The sequence below is a fragment of the Bos indicus x Bos taurus genome, chromosome 9, assembly GCF_003369695.1.
Source record: "Bos indicus x Bos taurus breed Angus x Brahman F1 hybrid chromosome 9, Bos_hybrid_MaternalHap_v2.0, whole genome shotgun sequence".
NCBI lineage: Eukaryota > Metazoa > Chordata > Mammalia > Artiodactyla > Bovidae > Bos > Bos indicus x Bos taurus.
This window is the reverse complement of record NC_040084.1, coordinates 12,115,732-12,135,174: the sequence shown is the minus strand read 5'-3', so window position 1 is coordinate 12,135,174 and position 19,443 is coordinate 12,115,732. Positions and strand designations below refer to the sequence as shown.

At 44.7% G+C, this 19,443-nt stretch overlaps 1 protein-coding gene and 1 long non-coding RNA gene across 4 annotated transcripts in view; both read right to left on the bottom strand.

Moving 5' to 3' along the window:
• The window catches only part of KCNQ5 (potassium voltage-gated channel subfamily Q member 5), a 624,758-nt gene extending 605,803 nt beyond the window's left edge, over window positions 1–18,955 (bottom strand). For all 3 annotated transcript variants that reach the window (XM_027550934.1, XM_027550933.1, XM_027550935.1), the window contains exon 1: window positions 18,536–18,955. In XM_027550934.1, the coding sequence (XP_027406735.1) occupies window positions 18,536–18,936 (401 nt within the window). In that variant the 5' untranslated portion in view covers window positions 18,937–18,955. The remainder of the gene's footprint in view (window positions 1–18,535) is intronic.
• Window positions 10,154–12,142, bottom strand: LOC113898077. The gene is made up of 3 exons (XR_003512513.1): window positions 12,116–12,142; window positions 11,937–12,017; window positions 10,154–10,700 (listed from the first exon to the last, which is right to left on the bottom strand). It is a non-coding gene; the product is annotated as an uncharacterized LOC113898077 (long non-coding RNA).
• Window positions 18,956–19,443: the final 488 nt, after the last annotated feature.

Below are 19,443 nucleotides of genomic sequence, written 5' to 3'. Positions count from 1 at the left end.
AGAGCCAAGAAGGGGGAAAAAAAATTAAATTAAATTAAAAAAAAAAAAAAAACTTTTTCAATGGCATTCTGTATTTTTATTTAGGTATATTTTATGGGCAGTATTATATTAGCTCAGAGAAGGCAATGGCACCCCACTCCAGTACTCTTGCCTGGAAAATCCCATGGACGGAGGAGCCTGGTAGGCTGCAGTCCATGGGGTCGATAAGAGTCAGACACGACAGAGCAACTTCACTTTCACTTTCATGCATTGGAGAAGGAAATGGCAACCCACTCCAGTATTCTTGCCTGGAGAATCCCAGGGACAGGGGAGCCTGGTGGGCTGCTGTCTATGGGGTCGCACAGAGTCGCACATGACTGAAGCGACTTAGCAGCAGCAGCATTATATTAGCTTCAGGTGTACAACATAGACATTCAATATTTTTATAGATTACACTCAATTTAAAGTTATTATTAAATATTGGCTATATTCCATGAGCTGTACATCTTTGAACCTTCTTAATTTTATACATAGTGCTTTGTACCTTTTAATCCCCCACCTCTCTCTTGCCCTCCCCCAGCCCTTTCCCCACTGGTATTTTCTGTTTTGTTAACTTCAGTCACTTTTTAAATATTTTAGATTCCACATATAAGTGAAAACTTATAGTATTTGTCTTTCTTGAATACCCTCCATATCCAGCCATGTTGCTACAAATGGCAAAATTTCATTCTTTTTTTTATGGCTGAGTAGCATTGCATTGTGTGTGTGTATGTGTGTGGGTATGACATTTTCTTTATCCATCCATCTGAACATGTAGGTTGCTCAAAATGGATGAAATACCTAAATGTAAGACAGGAAACAATAAAACTCCTAGAAGAAAATAGAGGCAGAATACTCTTTGACATAAGTCTTTGAAATATTTTGGGGCGATCTGTCTCCTTAGCAAGAAAAACAAAGCAAAAAATAAATCCAAATTAGACCTAATTAAACTTATAAGATTTTGCACACCAAAGGACACCATCAACCAAACAAAAAGACAACCTAACAAATGGCAGAAGATATTTGCAAATGATGTGTCTCATAAGGGATTCATATCCAAAGTGTATAATTCCAATATCTAAAAACAAACAGGCTGATTAAAAAACAGAAAGAAGATGTGAATACACATTTTCCCAAAGACGATATACATATGGCCAACATATACATGAACACACATTCAACATCACTAATTATTAGAGAAATGAAAATTGAAGGTGCCATGAGATACCCCGGGTCAGAATGGCTGTCATCAAAAAGACAACCAAAATGATAACTGTTGGAGAGGGTGTGGAGAAAAGGGACGCTACACTGTTGGTGGAAATGTAAACTGGAACAACCCCAAGTACAGTGTGGAAGCTCCCTGAAAAACTGAAAACAGAGTGATCAAATGATCCAGCAATTCCAGTCCTGGGTGTATACTTGAAGGAAATGAAACCACCAGTTTAAAGAGCCACATGCACCTCAATGTTGACAGCTCCCTTTTCTTCCTTACAATACTCCCTGCCCATTGCAGTCCGTCCCTGAGACTTGGTGGATAGTGCACTGCCCTTTTTTTTCTCTTCTCTCTTACACAGACCCACCCCCTCCTTCCTCCCCAAACACTAGTATTCCCTAAACTTCTCTCCTTACATTCTTCTCTAACCGCTTTCATCTCATTACCATAACCCCTACATCAGTAACTAGCGACCCTCCTCCTCTCTCTCCCAAAGTCCAAACAGGTTCAACAGGCTCAAACAGGTTACATGCTCACCCGTGCGTCCCATGTCTCCCTAAAACACAACCCAGCATCTTTGCTTAGTCACAGTTGCATCTGCTTGAAACCTTGAAAACTTGGGATTCTTTCATCTCTTTTGTCGACCAAACATGGATCCAGAGCTAAGAACTCTGCTTCTCCCCTTGAACTCTCTGCTGTGCTCCCCTCCTTCACATTCCTAGCACTGATGCTCCAGGTCAGGTCCTCATGAAGCTATGTCTCTCTCTGCACCTCCCAACCCCCAGGTCCTAACTCTCAAGCAACCACCAACTTCACATGGGGCTCTACAAGCAAGTATAAAAAATGCACAACAGTTTTATTGTGAGTGGATCTCTCAAATGTATTATCATGTGCTTTGAAAATTTATATTAAGGCTGCAATGTGGAAAGGGACTTTGGATCAAGAACAAACCCCCTCAAAATTTTTTTTCAGGTAATTGCCTTTAACTTTTTTTGGAGGAAAAAAGAATGTTCTGTCATCAATGACAATTGTGAACTATGGTATCTACCCTTGAATTAGAGGAGTGTTCTGTTTTCTCCGGCAAAATGTGATAGCTTCTTGACTGTTTTAGGAGGTTGTCTAGGCTACCTCTTTTGGTGCCATCTACAAACTTATTTTTTATTATCACTTCCTGCCCTGAAGCCTGGAATAAAACTTCATACCCATGAGCTCTGGAAAACAACACTCCACGGCATGACCCAACTAGTTTGGGAACAGTCATTTGTAAAGTAACTCATCACATCCAGCACTGGGAGCAAAAGTTCTGGATTCATGTAAGGGAATCTTCCCTGCTAAAGATAACTTCCACTTTCAGTGGAATGACTACAATCCCTTCCACTGGGTGAAGGAAGCAAAGGGTCACTGAAGCGCGGTCCCACCAAACTGGTGACCTGGATGACTGTGCAAAAGTCATCACTATTGGCACAAATGTGATTTGCATCCTTTTTCCTTCCCTTGTGTGTCTCCTGTCCTACCTTTGGAAGGTCTGCAGGCCATCTCAGGTGGCACTAGTGGTCAAGGACCCGCTTGCCAATGCAGGAGACATATGAGACACAGGTTTGATCCCTGGGTCGGGAAGATCCCAGAGGAGGGCACGATAACCCACTCCAGTATTCTTGCCTGGAGAATCCCATGGACAGAGGAGCCTGGTGGGCTTCAGTCCACAGGGGACACAGAGTCAGACACGAGCGACTCAGCACAAGTTGGTTCCTTTGTGCTGATTCTCAACCATCTCTTTGGGTTTATTCTTTGGTGGATCTGAATCTAAAGGATTTATCTGCTTTTCTTCTATGGAAAAAAACTTGGATGCCAATTTGAATTTTCAAGCTTGGAAATAATTTGGCCCCTAAACACAGTGATTGTCTTTTCTGCCAAGTGTCAAGGACCATGTCAAACACAGGAGTAAAGTAGATGCCCCTTGGGTTCAAGATCTTATTTTGAAGGTGATAAATGTGTTCCCCTAAAGTCATTCGGGACCTAGAGACAGACATCCTGGAATCTGAAGTCAAGTGGGCCTTAGAAAGCATCACTACGAACAAAGCTAGTGGAGGTGATGGAATTCCAGTTGAGCTATTTCAAATCCTGAAAGATGATGCTGTGAAAGTGCTGCACTCAATATGCCAGCAAATTTGGAAAACTCAGCAGTGGCCACAGGACTGGAAAAGGTCAGTTTTCATTCCAATCCCAAAGAAAGGCAATGCCAGAGAACGCTCAAACTACCACACAATTGCACTCATCTCACATGCTAGTAAAGTAAGGCTCAAAATTCTCCAAGCCAGGCTTGAGCAATACGTGAACTGTGAACTTCCAGATGTTCAAGCTGGTTTTAGAAAAGGCAGAGGAACCAGAGATCAAGTTGCCAACATCTGCTGGATCATCGAAAAAGCAAGAGAGTCCTAGAAAAACATCTATTTCTGCTTTATTGACTATGCCAAAGCCTTTGACTGTGTGGATCACAATAAACTGTGGAAAATTCTGAAAGAGATGGGAATACCAGACCACCTGACCTGCCTCTTGAGAAACCTATATGCAGATCAGGAAGCAATAGTTAGAATTGGACATGGAACAACAGACTGGTTCCAAATAAGAAAAAGAGTACATCAAGGCTGCATATTGTCACCCTGCTTATTTACCTTATATGCAGAGTACATCATGAGAAATGCTGGGCTGGAAGAAGCACAAGCTGGAATCAAGATTGCTGTAACAAATATCAATAACCTCAGATATGCAGATGACACCACCCTTATGGCAGAAAGTGAAGAGGAACTCAAAAGCCTCTTGATGAAAGTGAAAGAGGAGAGTGAAAAGTTGGCTTAAAGCTCAACATTCAGAAAACGAAGATCATGGCATCTGGTCCCATCACTTCATGGGAAATAGATGGGGAAACAGTGGAAACAGTGTCAGACTTTATTTTGGGGGGCTCCAAAGTCACTGTAGGTGGTGACTGCAGCCATGAAATTAAAAGATGCTACTTCTTGGAAGGAAAGTTATGACCAACCTAGATAGCATATTGAAAAGCAGAGACATTACTTTGCCAACAAAGGTCCGTCTAGTCAAGGCTATGGTTTTTCCAGGAGTCATGTATAGATGTGAGAATTGGACTGTGAAGAAAGCTGAGCACCAAAGAATTGATGCTTTAGAACTGTGATGTTGGAGAAGACTCCTGAGAGTCCCTTGGACTGCAAGGAGATCCAACCAGTCCATTCTGAAGGAGATCAGCCCTGGGTGTTCTTTGGAAGGACTGATGCTAAAGCTGAAACTCCAATACTTTGGCCACCTCATGCAAAGAGTTGACTCAGTGGAAAAGACTCACACTGGGAGGGATTGGGGGCAGGAGGAGAAGGGGATGACAGAGGATGAGATGGCTGGATGGCATCACTGACTCGATGGATGTGAGTTTGAGTAAACTCTGGAGTTGGTGATGGACAGGGAGACCTGGCGTGCTGGGATTCATGGGGTCGCAAAGAGTCAGACTCGATTTAGTGACTGAAGTGAACTGAACTGAAAGTCATTTGTACTGACATCCAACTTCCTTTTCCATTTAATGGAGCAGAACAGAACTATAAGATCTAATCGTCTGACACGGTACCTTTAAAATTAATATAACGTCACTGTGTATTTCTGTCATTTCACTGTAAACCTAGTTCAGAAATATATCTAAAATAATCAAGTGCGCCAGTTTCATCCAGCTCATTAGAACTGATTCAAATGCATTCTTTTTAATGGCTGAGTAATACTCCATTGTGTATATGTACCACAGCTTTCTTATCCATTCATCTGCTGATGGCATTGAAACATGTATAATATCATATAAGAAATGAATTGCCAATCCAAGGTCGATACAGGATTCTTGGGGCTGGTGCACTAGGACGACCCAGAGGGATAGTACAGGGAGGGAGGTGGGGGGGAGGTTAGGATGAGGAACATGTGTACACCCATGGCAGATTCATGTTGATGTGTGGCAGAACCAATACAATATTGTAAACTAATTAGCCTCCAATTAAAATAAATAAATTTAAATTAAAAAAATAACCTCCTAGAAATATTAAAAAATAATAAAAAATAAATAACCAATCTTCAATTGCATAACGAAAAAGAATAAAATAAAATAAGATAATCAACAGCACCTTAGAGACTGCAGTGAACACACATTCTTGGGCACTTGGATACTGAATAAATGAATGAAAGAATGAATGAATCCTAGGCCTCATGGAAGGCAGGGCATACTATCTTCCCTCCATGTACTAGAATAAAGAAAGCTAACAAGAGTAGAAATTTAGAATATGTACTGAAGATAAATGGGCCTTTTTATTTGACTTAAAACAACAACAACAAATTTTGGTTTGCATTATTTTCTATAAGTCATTTTGGGGAGAAAAAGTAACATCCCCAAAGTATTATGAAGCAGCATTGGGTTCATTTCTGTTTTTAAACATACTTAGGAGCAAATTGAACATACTCAGAATGTTTTATTAACCAGAACATTTAGTTTAACTAGTTTAATTACTGCTCTTTGGGAATCACTATGATCAGTGGGAGCTCCTGGGTTTGGTCTCTGTGTGGGATGCACTGCACAGAACGCCCACCTGCACAGTGACTGGGCACCCAGGTTCAAAGATCTCCAAGGGGCCAAGAGAGGCAGCTGACAGCAGTTCTCTACGGTGACTGGACTTTACCCTGAAAATTCCTTTAATGGGAGCAGTAGCTAAATGATACTGGAAAAGGGCCAACCTTTGCTTTTATCCTGTCAACTCAGAGAGGTGGGTTTGCAGCTCAGTAAATGCATATCCTCCTGAAGTAAAAATTCCTTGACAGAATAAGCTGTGTCTTATTTCTGCTCAGTCTCTGTAGTTCCTGTGTAGTTCAGGTCCTTACACAAAGCATGAGGTCACATTATTGAACAAATACCAATCAATTAACATTCTAATACAAATGGGAAAGCTGAGAAAGGTATCCAATGACTGAAAATCATGGGAGAAGAATCCAAATCCTCAATCTCACCCAGTCCCTCATTCACTCAGCTTAGAGAAAAGGGAATCCTAACTTGGTATCCATTCCATAAAGACTATAGGAATAGCTTTCATAAAGCCTATGCTTCAGAAAAATTTTTCCAACTAGGAAAAAGTACAGGTGGTTTTCTGTGTCATATGCAATCCTCTGACAACTTGCATCTTGAGTCCATACTTTAATCTCCAATTAAAGAGGAAAACTGCAGCTCTCTGTTGCCAAATTATAGATCTATTTCTTGGCTCACTGAGAAAGGAAACTGCTAACGACTGTAAACAGTCTGTGTGATAATTTTTTTTTTATGGAAGTATAGTGGACATCCAAATTATGTTAGTTTCAGGTGTATGGTGTAGTGATTTGACAATCAAGTACATTATGAAACGACCACTAAATCTTGTCACAGATCGTCACCAGATAAAGTTATTATAATGTTATAGACTATATTCTTCATGCTGTATATTACATCCCATGACTTATTTATTCTACAACTGAAAGTCTGTACCTCTCATCCACTCCATCTGTTACACCCAACTCCCTGCTCCCTGCCCTTCTGACAACCACCAGTCTGCTCTGTCTATATAAACCTATTTCCATTTTGTTTGTTCATTTGTTTTGTTTTTTAGACTCCACATTTAAGTGAGATCATCTGCTATTTGTCTTTGTCTGACTCATTTTACTCAGCATAATGCCCTTAACGTCCAACCCTGTTACTGCAAACGGCAAGATTTCATTCTTTTCTATATCTATATATATATCATGCTCTTGCCTGGAAAATCCCATGGACGGAGGAGCCTGGTAGGCTGCAGTCCATGGGGTCACTGGGAGTTGGACACGACTGAGCGACTTCACTTTCACTTTTCACTCTCATGCATTGGAGAAGGAAATGGCAACCCACTCCAGTGTTCTTGCCTGGAGAATCCCAGGGACGGGGGAGCCTGGTGGGCTGCCGTCTATGGGGTCACACAGAGTCGGACACGACTGAAGCGACTTAGCAGCAGCAGCAGCAGTTTATCAGTTATATACAGTAGTGAACTTCCAAAATGGAAAGCATAATTTTTTAAAAAATTATTCACTGCATCTCTGATTACTCCCAGATTTAAGAAATAATAGGTAGATATTAGAAAGCCTTAGAGCAATTTTAAGGCTTCACTCTCTGATTTCTTCAGAAACCTGAGCCTAACCAAAACCCAGGAAAAAGAGAGTTCTCTAAGCCACACATCTTTCTAGAGGCCTTGGTGAATTGCTGCAGGGCAGTGAGTACATTAGGTGGCCCGGTCTGCTCATGCAGGACACTCCTGCAGCCTGTAAGCAATTATAAGGTCAGCGCATCTCCTGATTAAGAGCAGATAGCTTTGAAAGGAAGAGAAATCAAATTATACAATGTGGTAAAAAGAAATGAGGAAAAACCTCATTCCAGAAATATGGATGCCAAGAGAGGAGGAAAAAAAAACAAAAACTAGGAGCAGTTTAATTTGGGGAAAGATGACAGGACAAATGAAGGAAAGAAAAGAAGAAATATCAAGGGTTTCCCCTATGTGTATGAAGGAGGGGAGCATGGAGCCTAAATGGAAGACATTTATACTAGTGTGAAGAAAACACAAGTATTCTATTAGTTTAAAGAAAGAAAATTTGGTAAAATCAGTTTGTAGCCAATAGTTCTACCTTCAGCCATTGTGAAATGTAAACAAGCAATTGCTGCTATTTTATGTGAATTTTAGTTATCCTGCAATGAGAGTATAAGTTTGAAATATGATGTTTATAGGAAATGCTATTAAGAAGTTATTATAACAATCTGGGTTCTTAATCTAAGTGGCTGTAAAATTAAAACTAATAGAACTTAAGGAAATTTCTCTTTGAAAACTAAAAACTTATAACATTCAAATAGTCCTCCTGGTAGCAATAAACTAGGTAAATTTTGATTAAAAACAAAGGATAAAAATCTGGGCTTGATGCCATAGGAGATACAAAAAAAAAAAGGTACTTTGGTTTCTTTAGACACAAATTATTTGTGAAGCATTAAACAATCCAATTAGAAAGCAATGCAAGAATGTAATTAAGGAGTAAAATACATGGTCCAAATAATAAAAGCTTTGGGAGGTAAATAAAAGGAAAGAAATAAGCCAGAGCTATCAAGAAAAACTTTGTGGAAAAATTAAAACTTGGGCTGGTTCGAATTCGGAGACAGAGAAACAAATGTTGCTAATACTAAAATAATTATTTTGTATATACTATATTGCTAAGAGCTATACCAGACACGAGAGCTGTTTTTAAATTACACCATCCACATGAAATGAGGGGCCTGGGCCCACAGGCACCACCCAGGATCAGGATCCAGTGGGTAAGAACGCAGGCTCTCAGTCAGCCTGCTTGGTTCTGAGTTTTTCCTCCAGGAACTCGGGGGCTGACTGTGGTCAGGTCACCATCATTCCCCTTGACTCAGCATCCTGGTCTGTTCCCCAGTAAACTTCCTTGAGGTCAAGGTCAACATCACTCCCCTTTTTGAACCACCAACATCGAGCCCATTCAGCGGTACACACAATGCCTGTCGGGTGTTCATCACAATTCATCGTTTAAATAAAAAAGAGAAATTATGACATGATAGTTCATGATGCTGTAGCTGAAGCTCCAATACTTTGGCCACTGGATTCAAAGAGCCGACTCACTGGAAAAGACCCTGATGCTGGGAAAGACTGAGGGCAGGAGGAGAAGGGGGCAGCGGAGGATGAGATGGTTGGATGGCATCACCAACTCAATGGACATGAGTTTGAGCAAACTCTGGGAGATGGTGATGGACGGGGAAACCTGGCGTGCTGCAGCCCATGGGGTCGCAGTCAGACACGACTGAGCGACTGAACAAGAACAACATGATTATAAAAGATCATCCTGCCACGGACTGAAGAAGGAAGAAAGCTTCTCAAATTACGTCCCAGGTACTATAAATGGAAGCAACGGACACTATGACTAAGTGTGTAAAAAAGTTTTTTCTTTATATACAGTTAATATCTTTCAAAGTATGATATAAACTCCAGATGATCTTTTTATTTCAATTGCATCTTATTCAAATCCATTATTTACTTGTAGAGGAGCAAAAATAAGGTAAATGTAAATATTTGCATAACAAGTTCTCTGCTAGGATAGACTGTATATAAAATACATGTGTGCAGATAGAGACAAAGATTTAAAATGGGAAAAGTGCAAAGCATTTTTCAGTTTATAAACAGATGACTTCAGTAGCATTTAGGAAACTGATCACAAAGGATCAAAAGGATCACCTAAAACTTTGAGAGCCATCAAGCAATTTTTAAAATTATGAAAAATGCAGTTGCGTGGCCAATCTGTCTCCCATGTTGAAACCAAATAACACTTCAAATAGTATCCATGAAACGGCTGAAGGAAAAGAAAATTGTAATGAAAACATCTACCCATCCTTAAACACAAGTGGAAGCTGTGGCCGCCCCGCAATTGTGCTTCAAGCAGTTTCAAAAGGGCCGGCTGGGTGAAAACTTGTTCTGCTGAGCTCTCATCTGCCAAAATAGCCATTTGCAATTAAAAATTAAAACCACTGGCACCTGTTCTTTGCAAGCAATTATTAAAAGACGGCTGGCTACCTTCCTGGCTTGTAGTGGTTTCTGCATCAAGACTTCATGCCATTTTGAAATATTCCTGTCTTATGTTTCATTTCTCTAAGGCCATAAAGTTCCCAAGACTAAGATTTTAACACTTTCAACATTTCTAATTGTAATATGAACCAGACTTCCCTGGTGGCTCAGACGGTAAAGCATCTGCCTACAATGCAGGAGATCCGGGTTTGATCCCTGGGTTGGGAAGATCCCCTGGAGAAGGAAATGGCAACCCACTCCAGTTCTCTTGCCTGGAAAATCCCATAGACGGAGGAACCCGGTAGGCTACAGTCCATGGGGTCGCAAAGCTTCCGACAACACTTCTTATCTTGCGTTTCATTTCTCTCAGGCCATAAAGTTCCCAAGACTAAGATTGTAACACTTTCAACATTTCTGATTGTAATATGATCCTCAAATACTACAGCATTGTTTCAATTTCTGAAAACAGATTGATTTGAGCATTTTGTTTTATTATACACGTGCATTTTATTATACATATATATTTTATTAAAATGTTACTAGATTAGCAGGGCATAAAGCAGTGTAACTTGTACAAGACCTCACTGTATTTAAGGGAAATCAGTGATTTTTTAAAGAATTCAGGAGCAAAATGAAAATGCAAACATCAATTTCTGCAGACAGAGGCTTAACTCCGAACAGAATACATATGTAAATAAAAAAGTCACTCATCAGGTCTGTTTGAGTCCTGACACAGGGAGTGGCCGAGACAGTCAAATTCCATCTTCCTCCAGGAAGCCATCCGTGTATTTGAGGGAGGTGTGGGGTGTCAGTAAGGCTTCAGTCTGCAAGCATGAAGTATCTTCTATGTGGTGGACACAGGTCTGTTTGCGGGTGACACAGCAGAGAAGCGGACAGAGAGCCTCCCCCTCACCCCCCTTAAGAAACTGGGCAGAGACAGGCAACAAACAAACCCTTCCTCCTCCAACAGGGGAGTGCTGTCTTGTTTAATTTCTCAGAAAGACCCCCTTGACTGCTATGCGGCCCATAGACCTCACCAGGAGTTAGGAGTTAATGCAAATAATTAGGAGGTGGCCCTGCAGCTCAGAGCTGAGGAAGGGAAATTTTGAAAAGATCATGTGGAAAATCTGAAAACAGTGGTGTGGGGAGTTAGGCTAATCTTGATCTCTAAGACACTACATTGCTAAGTATGTGTGCTAAGTTGTTTCAGCCGTGTCCAACTCTTTGTGACTTCCCCCCTGGACGGTAGCCTGCCAGGCTCCTCTGTCCATGGGATTCTCCAGGCATGAATACTGCACTGGGTTGCCATGCCTTCTTCCAAGGGATCTTCCCAACCCAGGGATGGAACCCGTGTCTCTTAGGTCTCCTCTTTTGGCAGGTAGGTTCTTTACCACTAGCGCCACCTGGGAAACCCACATTACTGAGTATGCTATGCTATGCTAAGTCACTTCAGTCGTGTCCGACTCTGTGCGACCCCATGGACGGCCCCACCAGGCTTCCCCGTCCCTGGGATCCTCCAGGCAAGAACACTGGAGTGGGTTGCCATTTCCTTCTCCAATATATGAAAGTGAAAAGTGAAAGTGAAGTCGCTCAGTCATGTCTGACTCTTAGTAACCCCATGCACTGCAGCCTACCAGGCTCCTCTGTCCATGGGATTTTCCAAGCAAGAGTACTGGAGTGAGGTGCCATTGCCTTCTCCGATTACTGAGTATGGTATGTGATAATAAAATCTTGTCCTATTTTAAACTATTCGTTTAAATGCTATATTAACAACAACAACAACAATTATTTGCTGCTTTCAGTATTAAAATCAGAATTCAAATGTAAGAAAAGAGAAAATATCAAGTCGCTCATTACAAACACTCCTTCCCCTTCAGATAAGACTTCAGACCCTCACCACCTCCACTACTGTGGCTGCATCACAAACACTGCTGTGACTGCTTCACAGATGGGATTTGGAGACCCAGGAAGGTGAAATTACTCCTTCCAAGTCACAAAGAGCATTAGTGGGAAAGTTCGAAGCGAAGCAAAGCAAAGACTTCCTACTTCTGGACCCATACCTTTCTCCTCGAAGTGAATCATCAGTATCTTCAGTTCAGTTCAGTCGCTCAGGCACGTCCGATTCTTTGCGACCCCATGGACTGCAGCAAGAAAATCACAAACACCTGGTAATTCCTTCAGCTCTGCTTCACTCTGCAATTCCTCTATGGAAAGTTTCCAAGGAAAATGATTTACTTACTCATAAAGCAAGCTTTTGAATTGTGGTGTTGGAGAAGACTCTTGAGAGTCCCTTGGACTGCAAGGAGATCCAACCAGTCCATCCTAAAGGAAATCAGTCCTGGGTGTTCATTGGAAGGACTGATGTTGAAGCTGAAATTCCAATACTTTGGCCACCTGATGCGAAGAGCTGACTCATTTGTAAAGACCCTGATGCTGGGAAAGATTGAAGGCAGGAGGAGAAGGGGATGACAGGGGATGAGATGGTTGGACGGCATCACTGACTCAATGGACATGGGTTTGAGTAAACTCCGGGAGTTGGTGACGGACAGGGAAGCCTGGCGTGTTGCGGTTCATGGGGTCGCAAAAAGCTGGACACAACTGAGCAACTGAACTGAAAGCAAATGTTTATGGAGGGTCTACTAGATACAGGGCACCTTGCTAGGTGTTTAGGACCCAGAGATCTGTAGGAGGTTTTCTGCAGGGGAAGTTCACCCCCTCACGGGAGAGACAGACCAAGTAGCTAACAATGACCACATGGCAGGGCAAGCACCACAGTAATGACATTCCCGGGGCCGGGGAACCTGAGACAAGAAGCACCTACATTAACCCAGCATCCGGGACATGAGCTCAGGAGAGGTGATCTTTGAATTGTATTTTGAAGAAGCTGTAGGAGTTGGGCAGCCAGAGGGTAAGGAGTAGGGAAAACCCCAGGGAACAGTGGGAGCAAACACTGTCTAGCAGAAGACACAAGACAGCAAGGCTGGAGCTCTAGGGGGGTGCGTTAGAGATGAGACACGAAAGGGGGCACGGGCCATGTCAGGAGGGTTCTTGGGAGCCAATCCAATGAATCTGGAGTTAACTTACACTCCTGTCCCCACCTCCCCAGCACCCAGCCATCCCCAACCTGCTTAAATCCCGTGTGTGATGTCATCTCAGTGAAGCTGCTTCAGCAAAGGCCACCAGCGACTGCCTTCATCACTAGCCAATAAAATCCTAACACATCTCTTCTAGTCATTTCTGCAGCAGCGGAAACACCAACCACGGCTCCTTCCTGTACATGTCTTTCTTTCTTTGCTTCAGTGAAGAGAAAGTCTCTTGGCTTATCCCCCCGGCACTGAGGTCGCTGTCACATTTCCCCAGGTCTTCTGTGAGCTCTTAACCTGCCCCCTACTGCCTGCCGGCGGGAGGTGCTCCCACCATGCCCTCCACCTGTCCTTGTCCCACTCTGCATCCCTGGGCTAACTCACTCCTCCTCTTGATTGCTTTCACCAGCACAACACTGCTGGCAGCTTCCAAATCTAGATATCTGCTCTAGACATCAAGATTCTGCTCCAGATTTGAAAAAGCGGTCCTTCCTTCAAATATATTTTACTTATTTCTGCTCTCTTCTTGACAAAACATGACAGGTGCTGGCTGCTGGTCTAAGACTCAATGGAGAGAAACTGGGTACAGCAGGTTCACTATCACGTGTTTATCCCTTGCAGTCTCCCCCCAAATGACTTGCAAACATCTCCAACTCACTGAGTGCAAGTCTGAACTCATCATGGTCCCTGAACGTATTCTCGCATCCTTTGTCCCGTATCTTAGTGAATGGTACTTCTGTTCCCCAAGTCACCCAGCTCAGAGTCATCCTTTTCATTTGGAGTGATGAAAACACTCTGAGTTCTACCTACTTAAATGTTTTCTAATTAAATCCCTCCTTCTTGTCCCCACGGTTGCTGCCTGAGCTCCTCAGGAAGTTATCTCTCACCCGCCTGTAACAAGGCATGGCACGATTCATCAGACATCGTTGAATCCTGTTCAACAGACATCCATGAATTTATGGATAAAAGAACACGAGAATGAGTGGGAAACCTGGCCAGTTGCTGAAAAATTCTCACCAGCCACACTGGTTCTGTTTGGTACCTTTCAATCCACTGACTGAACCAATGAAAGCCACATCTTTCTGAAATTCCTTTCTGATGACATCATCCCTCTGATTATCAGCATTCAGTGACCAGTCGTTCCTACAGGATAAAGACTAGATTCCATGGCTGGCACTGGAAGTCACCCGAGGTTAGGGACGTGCGCTATTGCTCTGCCCTCTTTTCCTGAGGTTGTTCTCATCCTATAAATACTTTCCAGTACCCGGAACTACTGACATGATTCCAATTCCACGTCTTTACGTATGCTTTTCCCTCCAGCAAGATGGCTCGCCACACTCCCCTCCCACCCTTGCTTTCACATCTGAAAATTAACTAGTCATTTGCCAAAACTCAGCTTGTGCTTCCCTTCCTCTCTGGAGCCTGTGCTGAACTTTCCACCCTGGGCTCCACTTCCCCCTCCTTTCCTATAAGACTCTGAACTCGCTCCTGGAACAGCAGCATTTCACTGCTGTTCACAGGCTTGCACTCACCCCCTACTGGAATCTTTTCCCGTCTTAAGAACGGAGGCCCCCACCTTATTAATCTGGGAATTAGCACAAAATGGAGATTGAAATATTTGCAGATGGATTGATGAATAAATGGATGAATAGATGGAGAAGGGTCTTGGAAAGATTACAGGCAAGGAGATAATGTGATAAGATGTGCATTTTAGGAAAACACTGCTGTCAGAGCAAAGAGCTGGAAGACTCATAACACAAATCAGAGAATATTACAAAGAATCCAACGGAGATGTACAGAGAAACAGGGAGAGTAGCAGTAGCAAAGGAGAGAAGGGAATGGATCTGAAGAAAAAAAAAAAAAACTTATAAAGTGAACACACAGATTTTACTGATCGTACGGATAGCCAGCAGGAGCAAGCTTGAGAAAAGTGAAGACATCAAGAATGGCTTCTAGGTTCCCAGCTTAGAAATAAAATATCTATACATTCTAATCCAAAGCATTAAGCCAGGCAAAGATACACCACAAATTTATATATGGAGCCAATCATGCATTTGGCTTCCCTGATAGCTCAGTTGGTAAGAATCCACCTGCAATGTAGGAGACCCCAGTTCTATTTCTGGGTCAGGAAGATCCACTAGAGAAGGGACAGGCTACCAATCCCAGTGGGCTTCCCTGGTGGCTCAGAGGTTAAAGCATCTGCCTGCAATGTGGGAGACCTGGGTTCGATACCTGGGTTGGGAAGATCCCCTGGAGAAGGAAATGGCAACCTACTCCAGTATTCCTGCCTGGAGAATCCCATGGACAGAGGAGTCTGGTGGGCTACAGTCCACAGGGTCGCAAAGAGTCGGACACGACTAAGCGACTTCACTCACTCACTCACCAACCCCAGTATTCTTGGGCTTCCCTTGCAGCTTAACTGGTAAAGAATCTGCCTGCAATGCAGGAGACCTGAGTTTGATCCCTGGGTTGGGAAGATCCCATGGAGAAGGGAAAGGGTACCCATTCCAGTATTCTGGCCTGGACAATTCCACGGACTACACAGTCCATGGGGTCGCAAAGAGTCAGACACGACGGAGCGACTTCACTTTCTTTCACTTTCTATTAAACTAAAGGGCAGCTGAAAACAGGAAACTAGGAAACATGGTTGCCTGGTAAATCCTAAATTACCATAAAAAAACAGACTTTCCTAAGCTCCCTCGATTCATAAAGATTGGAAGAAAGTATTTATAGCAGGTCATCTCTTGCTCTTTCCAGCCATCTCATCAGTGAGCCAGGGATATATATATATATATATACACACACACACACACACACATACACACACACACTTGAAACTATGCTTTATACCATTAAAATACCATTACAATCATGCTTTTTGCATATTTAACAGAAATGTCTCTTTACCCGAAACATAACTTTAAACATACTTTTCTTGCTTCTTGGCAATGAAAACACAAATCAACAGAGTAAATCCATCCCTGAAGTATACACCTCATTCATCACAGTACACTTGTTCTTGGCAAGAACCATAATGTGCTACAAAAACTGTTATTAAAGTAAGATTTGGGGATTCCCAGGCTGGCAAGGAATTAGTTACTTATACTGCTTTAGAAATTGTTTTCTTATAATTTCCTTTATTATTAATGGTCTTGTTAGACTTATAGTTCAAAGTAACTTTCCTTTATTAATCTAATGTATAAAGCCCAGCTATTCTAAAGCTCACTTAAATCATAAGCTGCTGCTGCCAAAGACGGCCTGTCCTCCTAGGCCAACTGTAGTTGTGCACAACCTCCCAGAAGATGATTCCGACTTTGTATCACCATGAGTCTAGCACCCCCTGCCACATCACTGAATCATTAGTTTCAGACTCTAGAAATTACTAATTCAAAGGTTTACAATAGCATGTGGTATTAATAAGTACATAATTTGTTTTGTTTCTACCACAAAAGACACTGGCTGACTGATAAAGACCGGTGAGTAGAGAATTATTCAAACTTGAACCTCTTGAACAATCATTTGTCAAAAATTTAAGATTCTGTAAGGCCAGAAAAACCTGTTATATCCTAACATATTGAAAATAAAATGTTGCATTACAAGAAGCCCTCATTCATGTTCAAGGGCAACACTTAGCAAATTCAAAGCATGAGCACTAACCAAGGTTGTCTCTAACCCTTTCTGAATATACAATATATAAACTACCAAAAATTCAAGGCTGCTAAGTAGCATCATATTGTAAAATCAGAGTTATGAATATTCTGAGCAAACTCTCGTAAAAAAATCATCTTCCATACAGTATATACTTTGTTGCCAAACTGAGCACAGATCATATTGCTAAATGTTTTAGTGGATTCAGATTGGTCAAAATAATTTATCAGGCTCATCAGGTAACAGGATTAATTATTATATCAACTCAGAGTGGATGAACATGTAAAGTATCAGTAGTGCTTCTCTAAGTCTAGCATTTACAACAGAAACCACATTTAAGGAAATGTGAATCTTGCAAACATTATACTTTTGATGTAATAATGATACTACACAACTTTCTCCTTGTGTACGTTGTAAGATGGAAAGTTGGCTGGAATATTCTGCCTAGTGCTAGATGTTCACATCAATCTGGGACTGTAAAATTTTCCAGACACCAGCGCCCCACAGATTGTAGACTCCACCAATTTCCTGACTACTACGTGGTAAAATTCCAGGCTCACCTATTTACAAAACCAGCCCCTTCCTCCATGTTATTTCAAAAATGTTTCTGGACTTGATGCCAATCCTCCATCTCAGGTGAGAGCTGTGTTTCGATGACAGGCCTCATTTCTTAAAAAAAACACCTAATTCATGTCTTCCAAACCCTTTTTTTTTTTAAACTAGGAAACAAGAAACCTATCAGGGAGTGCCTGCAACTTTCTCTACTGGCCTCCCAAGACTGAGACCTTTATATTCCATTTTGACAAAAAGAAGCAGAAAAGGGGAACGACAAAGAGAGGAGAAAAAAGAAGCAGAAAAGAAAAGATGTGGGTGTAACGGCATAAAAACTACCGTAAAATGTCCACATAAACGTAATTCTAACAGGAGATTGAATGAATGGACGTTGTGGGAAAAACAGTAGTAAACTTTAAAGCCACTGAAAGGTTTTAAATGCCTCAGGGAAAAATAAACATTTGCTTCCAATCATTTTCTCATTAAGCATTCTCTGCTAGATGGTGAGGCTTACTTAACACGCACACGCTCTGGCTCCAAACCACCAGTGCCAACTTCACCCACTGCCTGATCCCAGTCCCCGGCGGGCCATGTGCCCCGCACCTCTGCCTGCGCCCCTGCGCGACAGCGCTGGACTCCACGCGGGCCTCGTCCTCGGCGCCTGAGCGAACATCACCTCGCCTGGCCCTGCTCGCCTCCTCCAGACCTCTGCCACCTCTGTGACAGGAAGGATTTCTTGCACGGAGAGATTTTCCGTTAGCTGCGGCTGAGATGGCTGCGAGGCGTGTTTCCGGGCGCGCTGGCAACCTAGTTGCTGTCCCCACCGCGCAGCGGCCTCCCCAGCTCCGCCCCGGACCAAGACCCAGGCCTGCGCCTAGCCTCTCTGAGTCGCGTCTACCCCGCCATCACCTCCTAACCTCTCCAACACTCTACCAAGCTCCACGCGGGCGCACGGTCTCATGCGCCTTTCTCAGCTCCCGGGCGCCCCCCTCGGTTGGAACGGACGCATCTCGAGACCTCATCGCTCCCAATTATCCGCGCAGCCCGAGTCCCGCGCCTGCCCGGCTCTGCCCCTGAGCGCCAAGAGCGGCCGGGCAGCTCATTGCGTGCCCCACGGGGAAGTCTCCTTCTGCAGAGGCGAGGGGGTGGGGCTCAGGGAGGTGGCAGGCGCCAGAAGGGAGACCCTAAACACGTGCAAAGAAATAAAACCCACCACGTGTGCGCGCGAGAGCGTGTGGGCTCGTGTATATGTGTGTGTGCGTGTATACGCGCGCGGCCGGCCAGGGCGTGGGCGCCGGGCGTCCCGGGGGACCGGGCAGGAGGGTGCCCCCGGCCGCCGCGGTGCGGGGGGCGCAAGGGGGGGCGCGGGTACTCACACGAACGCGTGGTAGACGAACGCCCAGCCGCGGGGCCTCTCCAGCACGTTGTACAGGTAGTTCTGCAGCCGCCGGTACTTGACGTTGCGCCGGCAGCTCTGGCCGCTGGTGTAGGAGAGCGGCTTCCCGAGCAGGCTCATCCGGGCGCCCTGCTTGCCCCGCCGGCTCTCCCGCAGGCCGCCGCCACCCAGCGCCGCCGCGCGGGTGCCCAGCAGCAGCAGCCCGTCGCCGCCGGCGGCCGCCGAGTTCAGCAGCGCCCTGGCCCGGCCCGACTCCACATCCTTCATGCCGCCGCCCGTGCGCCCCCCGCCCGCCGCCGCCGCCGCCGCCGCCGGCGCGCCGCTCCTCACCCAGAGCCCGGCGGCGCCGCCCTCCTCGCCGCCCGCGTGCTGGCGGGGCATGGCATCACCGCGGGCACCGCGAGGGGGGCCCCGGCGGAGGGGGCCGCGGCCTCATGCGCGCCGGCCGCTTTCGAGGAGGGAGCCGCCACCGACGGGGCGCCCGACGGCCCGCGAGCTGCGCGCCGGGGGGCGGAGAGGGCGCCCGGAGGAGGCGAGGAGTCCAGGTGTCCAGTAGCCTTCAGTTCCTTAGGCGAAATCGGGACGTGTCGCGGGGGTGTCACTCCAAGAGGGCTCCTCCAGCCCCTCGGTCCCCGCGGCGGACACTCCCTCCTGGCGAAGCGCCCCCCGGGGCTGGAGAGGGAGCTCCTGCGCGCGCACGCCGAGTCCCAGGTTCCCCACGCCGGATCCCAGGCTCCCCACGCCGGAGGGGACCTGCGGCACCGAAACCCCTGTCAGGGACGAGAGTTCGGGGTATTCTCCCCAGGGCTTCGGAGCTGTTGGAAGGTGCGCCCCCCTCGTAGGAGGAAAAGGAGAGGCAGGCGCCCTTTCCTCCTGCCGCTGCACCGC